Source organism: Miscanthus floridulus, chromosome 8 (genome assembly GCF_019320115.1).
Source record: "Miscanthus floridulus cultivar M001 chromosome 8, ASM1932011v1, whole genome shotgun sequence".
NCBI classification, from domain to species: domain Eukaryota; kingdom Viridiplantae; phylum Streptophyta; class Magnoliopsida; order Poales; family Poaceae; genus Miscanthus; species Miscanthus floridulus.
The window spans coordinates 8,416,720-8,429,394 of record NC_089587.1 but is presented as its reverse complement, the minus strand read 5'-3'; the positions used below and the strand labels follow the sequence as shown (position 1 = coordinate 8,429,394).

The 12,675-nt window shown below is 44.5% G+C and overlaps 1 protein-coding gene across 1 annotated transcript; it reads right to left on the bottom strand.

Moving 5' to 3' along the window:
• Nucleotides 1-8,506: 8,506 nt before the first annotated feature.
• On the bottom strand, nucleotides 8,507-11,408 carry LOC136471050 (uncharacterized). Its single transcript, XM_066468791.1, has 3 exons — nucleotides 10,991-11,408; nucleotides 9,761-10,019; nucleotides 8,507-9,108 (listed from the first exon to the last, which is right to left on the bottom strand). Exons 1-3 carry the CDS (start codon nucleotides 11,087-11,089, stop codon nucleotides 8,792-8,794), a joined length of 675 nt encoding a protein of 224 aa, XP_066324888.1. The 5' UTR covers nucleotides 11,090-11,408; the 3' UTR covers nucleotides 8,507-8,791.
• Nucleotides 11,409-12,675: the final 1,267 nt, after the last annotated feature.

Sequence of the window (12,675 nt, the reverse complement as noted above, 5' to 3'; positions counted from 1 at the left end):
GCCCCTAGCTGAATTCTCTTATAATAATAGTTATCAAGAAAGTATCAAGATGACACCGTTTGAAGCTTTGTACGGCCGGAAGTGTAGAACCCCGATGAATTGGGTTGAAGCCGATGAAAGGAGATATTATGGAATTGATTTTATTCAAGAAGCTGAAGAACAAGTTCATACTATCCAAACCCATATGGCCGTAGCTCAAGCTAGGCAGAAAAGTTATGCTGATCGCCGTAGAAAACCTATTGAGTTCAAAGTTGGAGACTTCGTTTATCTGAAAGTCTCACCCATGAAGAGTGTCCAATGCTTTGGTGTGAAGCGAAAGCTTGCGCCGAGATATATCGGTCCGTTTGAAATCATTGGACAGAGTGGTAAAGTAGCATACAAGATCCAATTACCTCCTGAGATGAGTGCTATCTTCAATGTCTTTCACGTATCTCAATTGAAGAAATGTCTTCGCATCCCTGAAGAGAGAGTTCCACTGGGGATATTGAGTTAAAATCTGATTTGACCTTTGAAGAAAAGCCGGTCCGAGTAATTGACACTCGTGAGCGAGTGACTCAGAGTCGGGTGGTCAAGTTTTACAAGGTCATGTGGAGTAATCAGGGTAGTGAACGCGATGCAACGTGGAAAAGAGAAGATTATTTGAGGGACGGTTATAAGGAATTCTATCAACAATGGTACGCTTGTCAAATCTCGGGACGAGATTTTTTTAAGGGAGGAAGGCTGTAACACCTCAAGTGTTTCGCTTCCACATTTGCACTTGCATTTCATAAATATGAGCATCATTCATCCATTCATGAGTTTGGAATTGTCTGAAACATGCTTTTGAAACATTGCAATATATTGTTACATTCTATGTGTCATTGTTTTAGGAAATGCATAGTGTGTAACACTCAAGTGCAACATGTGCAACACACTTTAGGGAAACATGGTTAGCTAGTACAATGCCACCAACTCCTGAAACACATGAAACATGGTTTTGAAACAGAAGTCACAAAGTCACTTGTTTGTCCTTGTTTCAGTATATGTGATGCTTGATTTTGGTGTGACCAATGTGTGGTGTGGCTAATTATCCTTTTAAGCAACTTAGTTATACTTAGAATGTCATTAGGAACAATGTTCATGTTGATCATTTTGCCTAATTAGGTTTCCAAGTCATGGTTTGACTATTATGGACCCCTAGAGCTCCTGAGTTTGACTGTTTAAAAAGTGTAGCTTAGAGTATTTGCATGTCTGAGCAACCTAAAGCAAAGTTGTAGCAAATTTTATAAGGAACAAACTTTGTTTAGGAGCCAAGTCATGAAAATATGCAGAACATGTTCAAATTGGGCCCACAAGCCAGAAATCGATGTTGTTTCAACACTTAGAAATTTTCTAAGTGTTGGAGCTGTTTTCCAGTTTCATGAAGGCGACTTTGAGCTTTGTAGATTGAAATCCATGGCGATTTAGCTCGAGCTCATGTTGAGTTAATTGGAGTACTCACTTAGCTCTATCATGTAGTTGAACTAGATCAGCATTTGGCCGAGCCGATTAGAAGTTATGCATCATTGAAAATTGCCTGTCAGTCGGCACAATTGGTAACTGAATCGGATTGCTGAATTGGCATAGTGGCCGACCGGCCACAGACCGCTGCCACCGCGTGGCCATGACCGGCCTGGCGTCGCTGGCTGTGGTCGACAGCAAGGAGGCCATGTCCGTCTGCCCTTCCGCTCACTCTCAGTCGCTCTCTCCCTCTCGCGCGCGTCCGAGGCACTGAGAAAGCAACGCCGCCGTCGTCGCCATTGCTCCACCGAGCTCGTGCGCCACCGTAGCCCCGCCATTGCCTGAGCCTACATGCCAGAAGCTCCACCTTGCTTAGCTCCACCATCTCCGCCAACTTGCAGCGTCAAATGACCTTAGGTGAGGGCCTTCGGCCATTTCCGTCGCCGTCCGCCATGACCGGGTCTCGCCGGAGTCGGAGCTCACTGTGGCCGACCACCACCGGAGCCCTCTCACGTCCCTTTCTTCCTTCCCTTAGCTTCCTCGTGAGCCCTAGAAGCTTGTACCAAGCTTAGCTATGCCCTACATGGCCAAACCTCGCCGGAGCACCGTCGGATTCCGCCGCCGTCCACCATGCACGCCGCCGTCCTTGCTAGAGTTCGGTAGAGGTTGAGGGAAGAGCAGGGTTAGGTGCGATTCGTCGAGCAAGCGTGGGTCAACCGCCGCTCCCCGCCGGTGAGCAAGCGTGGGTCAACCGCCGCTCCCCTGCTCTACGGTCTCTGACCGGTGGGTACGTTGACCCCGCGGGTCCCGCGCGTCAGTGAACCATGTTTAGGTTTTATTAATTTAAATGCAGATTTGATGCTATTTTGTAAAATCTATATCTAGAGTTTGGTAGCTCCAAATTGGGTGGTTCCAATTTTGTTAGGATCATAGTGAAGTGTAGTATTTAGGAAAAATATAACATGAACACTTGTAGTAGAATTTTTGGATGAATTAAATAGGAACTTGAAATGTGTTTTTAAATGCATGCAAACTTGTTTAAATTATATCTTGAGTTCCTGTGCTCCAAAAATTATGCAATTTTGTTGGTGAGCTATTCTTACTTAGTAGAAGCTCTGATAAAATTTGAGAGTCATTGCATGTATGGGATTTGAGTTATAGATTTTCCTTTTATCATTGAATGATCCTTGTGTGAATTTTTGTAATTTATCTATGAATCCAATGACCATGAAATTTTGTGGGAAATGTCCTAGTACCTTAAGGATGCTAGGAAAAATATAAAATCTATTGCCTGACACTTTTCACTAGGGTTTCCTAATTATGTCATTTTAAGCTTTTATGGCTTGTCATTTTTATGTAGGATGTTATACTTGCTCAAATGATGTGAAATTTTTATAGTAGTCTACTTGGGGCATGTAGTACCTACTTAATTTTTGTAGATTAAATGGTGTAGTTCTCATATATGTTTATCATTTCTCTTAATTAATTAAATAAATTAAGAAAGGCATTAAAAGAAATAAATCGGTGGTGAACACTTTACTTTCTGGTGTTCTTGTGATATGTGTGATAAGTAAGTAGAGTTGGTTTTGTCCAATTATTTGTTTGCAACATAAGTTAATAAATATTTCCTGGCATTATGTCTTTCTGGATAGTTCTCGGGACTTTACTAAGTTCCCCATGATACTTTAGTTTGCTGGGAATGTGGTGAATACAAAAGTTGTAGATAACTTATGTATCTAGCTCCTGTCAAAATTTGGTGGCAATTGGCCTGGTAGTTTAGGCGCTACAGCTGTTCAAAGTTAGATCACAGTTTTGCTTGCTCTCTGTCTTGTTGGACCTGATTATGTGGTTCTGTAAATTCAACCTAGTAAAAATTGGAATTATGCCTTGAGGTATGAAAATGAATTGTAGGCAATTTCATAAGCTTTCCAAATTGTCTTGTTGCCTATCATTTTGATTTATAGATCTCTAGTTTTGGTCAGTTTACTATACCACTATATAAGTTCCTGTTTTTCTGAAATACGAATGATTGTGTGTGATCAGTTGCGATGTTCTTGTTGATTGTTTAGGTGCTAGCCTAACTTGAGAACATGCTTAGGTTCAGGTGCTAGGTCCTTAACTGAAGATGAGCAATTGTACATTAGATTGTATAAACTTGGTAAGTTAAAGTGATTTGAATAGAGCTTAAGTCGGAAAATGCGGACTGCAGTAAGCATGTGCATTCCCCGAGCATTTCTAACTTCGTTCATGTGCATCCATGATATTTATCTTGCACATACATGCAATAGGTGTGCCGGAGGGAGTGACGCTGCTAGAATTCGAGGGAGCGAGCCAGGAGGAGGAGCCCGAGGTGCAGGAAATCGACGAAGCAGCCACCGAGGAGGAGTTGCCCGAGTGCCCTGACCACCAACCATCCTCTTCCCTGAAAGGCAAGCCTCGGAGCATATTAAGTCTCCCATATTTTTACAAACCTCTTGAGTATCTCTTATTGTTGATGATGCATTAAGTATAGGAATTGGTTGGAATCAATTGTTGCATTATATATTCATCCTTGTCCAAATATCGTACTTAAATCCTATTTAAGTTCAGGAATGGGTTAAATGCTTAGCCATGCTTAGTGCGGTAGAAGTCAGGTGATTTCCTGTCACCTACGAGCTTTAGGATGAGGTGGATCACGATTGGCTATATTTGCTATCGTAGAAAAGAACCATGTTAATAATGAATTAAGACCGAGCGGAGTCTTGTGTAGGTTTGGACATAGTGATTCCGTCTGTGTCGTTTAAGGACCGATACGCTGTACGTCCTTATGTCATGTTGAACGTAGCCTAACATTTAGCTGGCCGGATAACTCGTTCCGACCGTGAAGCCTAGTAGCTCGATTCAGGCTGGGGACGCGAGCAGGGGTCGCAATCTGGATGGAAGTAAGGATGTGAGGAGAGCCATTAGCGTAAGCCCAAGGGCGAGTTAAGTCACCGAGCACTCATGGCAGAGTGGTTCTCTGATTTTGCGGCACTGATCGGACTCGCGACTCCTAAATTGTACCAAAGGTGACTTGTTTGCGACCCTGATGGGGGAAGCAAGGTTTGTGTTAGGAATACCCCTCCAGCTGGATAGGAATCAATTCGAATCACTGTCTCTCTCGGATAGTGAGAACTTGACTGAGCAGCGGCAACGTAGATTCAATTAATTTAACGATATGGTTAAATGGATGATGATGATAATGTTGCCACGATTTATACCTGCTATGGTTATTAATGTTTGCATCTTAATCAAATGATTGCTTAGTACAGGTGCTAATATAGATGACAGGTTAATGGCTAAAAGTCACTGCTAGTTCAGGTTAAGAGGTGATCATTATTACTTATGCTGTTCCGCAAAAAGAAAGTGTCAGCTAGATCCACTAAATTAAGCTATGCATGATTCTTGGTGTCATTTGTTTTGGTTTCCGATGGGTAAGTCTAGCTGAGTACATTCTCGTACTCAGAGTTTATTCCCTCTTGTTGCAGATGACCTTCTATATCAGGGCTTCTGTAAGTATTGTCTCCACCCGACGGGTGACGAAGACTAGATCATGGGCATGATCTCTGTTTCTCTTATCCGAATGTTTTTGCGGGTTGTGATCAGCAAACCAATATTTGTATTTGAACTCGGGTGTGTAAGTTAAACTATTTGCTTCCGTGTACTTTACAACACTTGTTTTGTAATAACGATGACTTTGAGGTGATGTAATCTATTTGCAAACCGTCTGTGAAATATTGTAACGTATGATATGTTATGTTGAATTACTGTGATCTTGGTTGTATGCAAGTTGGTTTGAAATCCTTCGAGGTTTCAGTTGACTACCGGGTTTATATGGGCTCAAGTGCGAGAATTTGATCGTTTTGGCGATTGTTTTTGTACTTGTGCTCTTATAAATTGGTCGGTTCTGTGACAGCAACAACGGAGGTGGAGCAGCGCGGACGAAGGCAGAGCGCTAGCATGGCCGCGGCGTGCGGACCATGAAGGAGGCGCTCGGAAGAGGCAACGCCGTGACTTGCGCACGCGCGGGGTGCGCCTAGGGAGGCGGCGAGGGCGCCGGCACGCGGGCACGGGAGGAGTAGCGCAGCGGCGAGGGAGTGGGGTGGAAAATAGGAGGTGGACCGCGGCTCCAGCGCGAGACCAAGGAGCTCGCGCGCGGGGAGTAGGCCAAGGCGACGCAGGCGTCGTGGAGCTGTGGCGTGCGGACTAGCGCCCGGCCATGGGCACACACACTCCTGCAGGACGCCGGGCAACGACGCAGCAGGCGCGATGTAAAGCGGCGTGGTGCTGTGGCCGAGAAAAAGGCAGAGGCAAGGGGACAGAGCGAGTAGTGACTCAACAAATCACCATTAAGGTGCTCCCGGACAAGGTCGTGAGAAAGCAGACGAACGTGGCCTACTGCGCGTCCAGTATAGCAGTAGTATCCAGCAGAGAAAGGACAAGCAGAGATAGACAACAGCTCAGCCTTGGCGTGCACAAGAAGGAGCGTAGGGAGAGGGAGCAGTGAGGCATGGACACGGCAGAGCCACGTGCTCCCATAAAATTTTGGACACGATGTACGCGAGGGAGAGAAGACAGGGGCGTAGGCAAACAGACGCGTCGGCTGCAGAGCCACGACAAAAGACGAGATGATGCATAATTGCAAAGCAAGGCGAGTACGCTGAAGCCGCGCCAAGAAAAAGTAAATGAAGACTGCTAAGCTGCTGCGCTATCTCACGTCTGTAACGTGTTTCACACCAACCACGTAAATTTATGGAGCGGCCAGATGGACAGCTGTCGTAGGTATGTTACCAACTTATCGTAGGGACTAAAACGAGTCTATACTTAAAAACATGTCACTAAACCGAGGCTATAAATATATATATCGTCCTATTTATTAATGGATTTTATTTCATTTATAAAAGTTGATTTTCCTGCTTAATCTAATAGAACAAACCGTTCGCTATCTATCGGCTAGAATTATCATTCGACATTCCTGAATATCTTTACGCTCTGAGTAATTTGAGTCCACAAAACTAAGTCACACATGATTCACTTATCACGTCAAGTACGTTTTAAATAAAAAATCTAAGAAACTCGTTTCGAAAATTTTACTTAGGTCTAAATCGCGGTGCTAAACAAGATCGTAACACCAGAGGTGTTACATCTTCGAGGAGGCACGGTTGCGTGGAGAGGTGATGGCACAGATCACCGCCGCCCAGCAGAGGTGGCCGAGCTGACTCCCCTCGTCGAGGAGGCGGCCAATCTTCGATCATGGGTGGCCGAGGCCTGCCAGGACGCTGACCAGGCCGAGCAGGCGTTCGAGGCCCTGGTGGCAAGGTCACGGAGGGACGATGAAGAAGCCACCAGGGTGAGGAAGGAGCGGGACGAGCTGCTTCAAAAGGATGCCGAGACCCGCCAACGGATCCTCGACCTCTTGGGCGAGGTTGAAAGGGAGAGGGAGCTGAAGCTAGGGGCCGAGGAGAAACTCACGACCTTGGCGGAGAAGGCGAGCCTGGATGCCGCAACGATCGAGCGACTGCACAAGGAGTGGGACGAGCTGATCCAGACCACGGAGAGGCTCCGCTCGTAGCGCGACGCGGCTCATGAGGAGCGCGATCAAGCTTTCCGAGAGCGTGACCAGGCCTGTCAAGAGCACGACGATGCGTAGTAGAAGGTCAGCTCCCTCTAGTCCGAGCTCAAAAGGGAGACGAAGCGGAAGCTGGAGGCCGAGAGCGTCTCTGCCGGGCTAGCGGTGGATCTCGCCGAGGTGAGAAGAAACCTTCAAGCGGAGAGTGACGAGCTCGGTATCCTGAGCACTGCCCTTGGAGTGGTCTGCGATGACCTTCAAGTGGTGCAGTCAGAGGGGACCAGCTCGCTCGCCGCCCGTGCTGTTGAGATCACGGCTTGGGTGCACCAGCTCGAGAGAGACGCCCTTCACGCCGGCGTCAATCAGTCCTTCGTGATTGCTCGTCTCATTATGGAGACAGCATCGATCTGGAGACAATGAGCCACGGCTATGCGCCCGGCTATGAGGCCCGCGAGCTGGAGGAGATGGAATAGGCGGTGGCTCCCCTTTCGCAGAACCTGGTGGGCAAGATTGAAGACATAGTACTCCCCCAGAGGGGCTAGTTAGTTAGATGAATTCGGCCCGTGGAGCCAATAGTTTTGTAATGAACAATTATTTTTTGTCGTTCTTAAACATTTGTCCTTTTCCAGCGGTGAAAATGGAGTATGACGCGAACTTGTGAAGAACAAGTTTTTATTTCGTATGTAAAACGAGTAGGCGTGACCTAACCCCTTCTGTCGTTGATTCTGTTCAGCTCGAGCCGGTGAAAAAACTTTGATTACGCTAGAGAGCTAAAGCGCCGTAGCCACTGGGCCATAGGTCTTTTAGCAGTCCGCCCAGTTTTACTCATAGTTCGTTTCCACGACTCTTACCTTTCAGGCATTAACGTAGGAAGAGGTCGGATGCGAGTTTCTGAGTGAGTGAGGCCCGACCCTTTGTCGTTTGCAAGGGTCGGGTGTCACTAAGAAACGGGGAAGCGAATTTTAAAACTGATAAGAGTACTTTTTATTTTAGAAACATGGTTTCGCTGGTCTGAAACTTGGCTGAAACTGGCTAAAAACACTGTTCCGACTGAATTGTTGTGAGAGAAAAACACTGTTTCGGCTGAAAAAAAAAATCGAACGAATAAGCCAAACATGGCGTCATAAACTTGGAAAAGAGCTAAGGGTAAAAGCGGACTCCACACAACTCTTTCTAAACTTATTTTCAAAAATGATTTTTTTGGTCCAATCTCTTGTAAATTATTTTTAGATGAAAACTAGAGCAGGTGACTCCCCGCTGTTTTGATTAAAAACAATTTCCGGTTTTTAATACATATACATATACATATATTTTATATGACCATTAAAATATGTTACTAAAAAGGAGCATATATTGTTGATTTTTATAAATATATGATAAAACTCATGGCAATTAAACGGTTATGGTATCAATAAACCAGCCATGGTAATACAATAATAATAATGCAAAGGAGTTTGAAACTAGGGCGTTAAGATGTTATAGATCCAACAAGTTACATCAACTAATTGGATGTCAATCTAACCAGGTTCTCTTGTAACATGGAGTCTACTGACTGATATTACTGAGGAAGATCAGCACTACACCAGGAGGTATCATGCTAAGCATAATCAGTTTTTTGTTTTCAACTAAACAGCCAGCTACTTCTACACAGCTAGGGGAGGCCTGTTAAAGGATTTCTTCATCCTCGGTGTGACTCAGTAGTCAGTACACAGGGCCTCCCGGTTGTCACCTTGACCACATAACATGGGCTGATGGATTTGGTAGCGACGATGGGGTCATACAATGTTGCCACTGGCCAAGGTTCTCGCCATTGAAACCCCCGGAAATTGCTTCGGGTGTTTCCTCGACATCCATAGAAGTTACTTCAGTCTCATCAGCCTCCATAGGTACTTCAAAAATCTGTGAGCTTTCTGGCTCAGCAGCAACCCAGTCAGATCTTATAGACACTTGTGGTGGTGTCCATGGAACTAAAGCCAAGCTGTTCCTACGCTCAGGGGATTCACTGTCCATCTCATGATAGTTCGCTTGATTGAAAGCATGGTCTGAAAAGTGAAAACAGCGAAGAAACTCATGAGTTGTTAAAATCCATAACACATATAATTGGAAAAATAGAAGCCAATGAAAAAGCTCAATAAAAAGATAGCAGAACCAAAGAAAATAAAAGGAACAAGATAATCATTGGCAAGTAAATCATGTTAAAAATCATGACATGGGTCATATTCTGCACAGCAAAGAATGCAGCACAACTACAGCACTAAACAAAGGACACACCAAGCTATCACCCACGCAAATCACAATGTAAGTAGGTGATGTCATGGCTAAAACGTATCACCTCATGCCCCTAGGCCAACAGGCATTTATGCTTCCTGTTATATTCACCAACTAGCTGCATGTCACAACTAAATAGTAGAATCTTTGCTTCGCATATAACTTGCTTAAACTATCAAGAGATAGGTTTGGACATGTCATAGATATAGAAGTTAACAAAAAAATCTAAATAGGTTAGTTTATATTTGCACAAAGGGACACCCAAATACTTAGGTAATGACAAATACCTGTACCCATACAAGTTCTGGATATACAGTAGACACTTAGAAATCTAACGAAATGCAGGATCAAAATAGTAAAGTTTCATAGGAATAGTGAATTTAAATATAAATGACGACTAAAGAAAGTTGGTCACGATGTACTTACTCTTTAGACCACGTATCAAGTCTGAACTCACTATGAATGAAGAGCTTGAGATGCCAGGAACAAATGGTACGGGGTTATCTACTGGTTTGTATAAAACAAGTGCCAAGTCCTCACTAGGCACATGATGTGTTGTTAGACCTTCCATCATGTCTTCCACACTGGGTATGTCAACACCACTATTGATTTTCTCTCCCAGCATCTGGAATGACATGGAAGGAGCAGGTGGTTCTTCTTCCATAATTGGTGGGAGCCCGGGGTCCTATAAATAATAAGCAACATTTCGTTCAGAGAGGCATTACAGATGCAATAAGTATTCTGAATAAAGACTTCCAAGGAAAGTAAAACAACAAAATGACAGAATGCTTACTTATGCACAACAAGAAATGCAGTGCACCATGCATGATGAACCTTGCTTATCTATATGCAGTGGAAAATTGTGACATGTATATGGTTTTTCCTTCTTCACTTGAAGTGATCAAACAGAAAGCAGGGTGCTACTTTGCTAGACAACAGGGCTGTCACAGCAAATGCATAGAAACATATGGAGATGATGCCATAAGAACACCCTGCATATCATCATCGGATAAACCTCGCTACATTTCTACACCAAAGAAGAACTCCAATGGAAGCAACAACAACAAAATCTGGCAATAACAGCATGTAAACAAAACACGCATTCTCATAAACTAGGCTGACCTACGAAAGGGCTACTGATTTGCTGATTGCATACGCTCTTTGCAGAAAGACGTTTTCATTAACTTATTCAGTAGGAAGCTCCTGACAGAGCAGATACTGCTGAGTAAACTAATGGTAGTTAATCAGAAATAGGAAAACGGTACAGAAACTGGACACAGATCTGACAAAACATCTATTGAATCTATTATGCTGAATTGCGTGAAGACGCTTTAATCAAATAGCCACTTATAAAGGCAGGTCATGGACATGACAGCAAGTATAGATAATATCAAGTGCAAGATAATACTTGAAGCAATATCTTCCATTTTTTTCTTAAAAAAAGAATTTTACTGTATTTGCTAACATGTAACCGCTCCCAGATCCCAATAATCAACCACCCTAGTCAGGCGTCCACCAATCATCACTAATTAAAGGGATGAATTCGCAGGCATAGTAGCAGCACAAGATTAGGGCAAAATATTGCGCCAGCAAACCAGATAGGAGCCCCAAATTAATAGAAGCCTAAAAAAAAGCCCAAACAGCTCACCAACTCACCAATCTGCGGCTCTTGGCAGCGGGGCCGGAGAGGGAGAAGTCGGAGAGGCCATCCACCACCTGTTCCAGCTCCTTCCTCTTCCCCGCGAACCCCACCATCTTCTCGCCCGAAACGAGAAGGCCCCGCCTCCGCGCCGCCAAATCCGGCCACGAACTCCGCAGATTCGGAGATTCCCACAGAACCCCGCTCCGGTCGAGCGAGTGCTGGCTGCTCCGGAGTGCTGCTGCTTCCGCTGTCCCCGCCGCGGCTCGCGAGGGCGGCCGGTCGGGGGGTTTGCTTCCTTCGCGCGCCGCGGCAGGGGAGGGCGGGGAGGGTTTTCGCGCTTCCGAGTTCGCACGCGCTCCGCTTGTGCTGTGTTCGGTGCGGCCGTGCGGGGGGTTCTGCTTCTGCTTGTTTGGTAAAGCTTGCTCGGTTGGTTGATTGGTTTGCGCTGGAAGGAAGATGGTTCCAGAAAAACGCGGTGGCCTTGGCCCTTGAGCCCTTGGTCGCTTGCAGGTGGGGTCGGATTTGCTTCCCTGTTTCGGGGGATGGCTCGGTGGCAAAATCACGGAGTAGTGCAGTACTGACGTTTCACCGTACACAAATTGACAACTTTGATTGATCTGATCAGACTTTGCTGTCCAAATCCCTAAGGGCACGTTCGTTTCACACGGAATGGAGTGCCGGAACGGATCCGGCCAGAAACATAGATGTATTTTATATGGACCAACAAGCACCAGGAAGGGTTTTGGCCGGGAATCAGCCTAAACGAACGGGCCTAAGGGGTGTTCGGCTGATCCAGTTTGGAAGACGTGGACGGCTGATTTTGGCTAATTCAATAGTATTCTGTAAGAGAGAATAAGCTGAAATAAACAAGTTGAGACTAGACAATACATTTAAAATTTAGTTATTTAAATTGAAAACATTAAAATTGTGATTCCTTAAAAACGTCATCTAAAGATGGCTCAATTTAGTTATTTATCATAGAATTTATTTGGCGGAAGGTTATTTTTTCTGTTTTTTTATCCAAACACATACGTATACGTGAAATGTCAACTTTGCCTTTCTAATGAAAACTATAGATTTCTAAAGTCAAACTGAGCGGCCTTTGCAGGGAGCAACTTTGTTTAGTACCAGGAGAAAGCAAATATGGGGTACAAGAAGAAAATGAGCGCATCCACATATTTCCGTAGCTACTCGTGTTGCTAATAGCTAGCAACTACTCTCTTCAATTCAGATTATAATATATTTTGTCTTTTTTCTCGTAGATATATATTCGGTACGTTCGCTTGTTGGTTTTAGTCAGGGTTTATCAATCATCTAATAGTATGGTTTTAGTCAGGGTTTATCAATCATCTAATAGTATTTTCTCTCACAACAAATCAGCACCAGCCGAACTTATCAGTCCAGAAACCAACCAATGAACAGACCGATTATGTCTAGATACATATTAAACAATATATCTAGAAAAAAAATAAACTGTCAAATAATTTGAAACGGAGGGGTAGGAATTAGTAAGGGTGGATAAAAAATGCCACCAGACTGTACTACGCCCTGTATACCTAGGCTTCGTTCGGCTGGCTGACTGGGCTGAGCCTGGCTAGCTAGCTCACTCACAAAAACACTGTTTACGTCCAGATAAAACAGTATTTTCCTCTCATAACAATTAGCCGGAAACAGTATTTTGGCTTATTTTTTAGTCCTG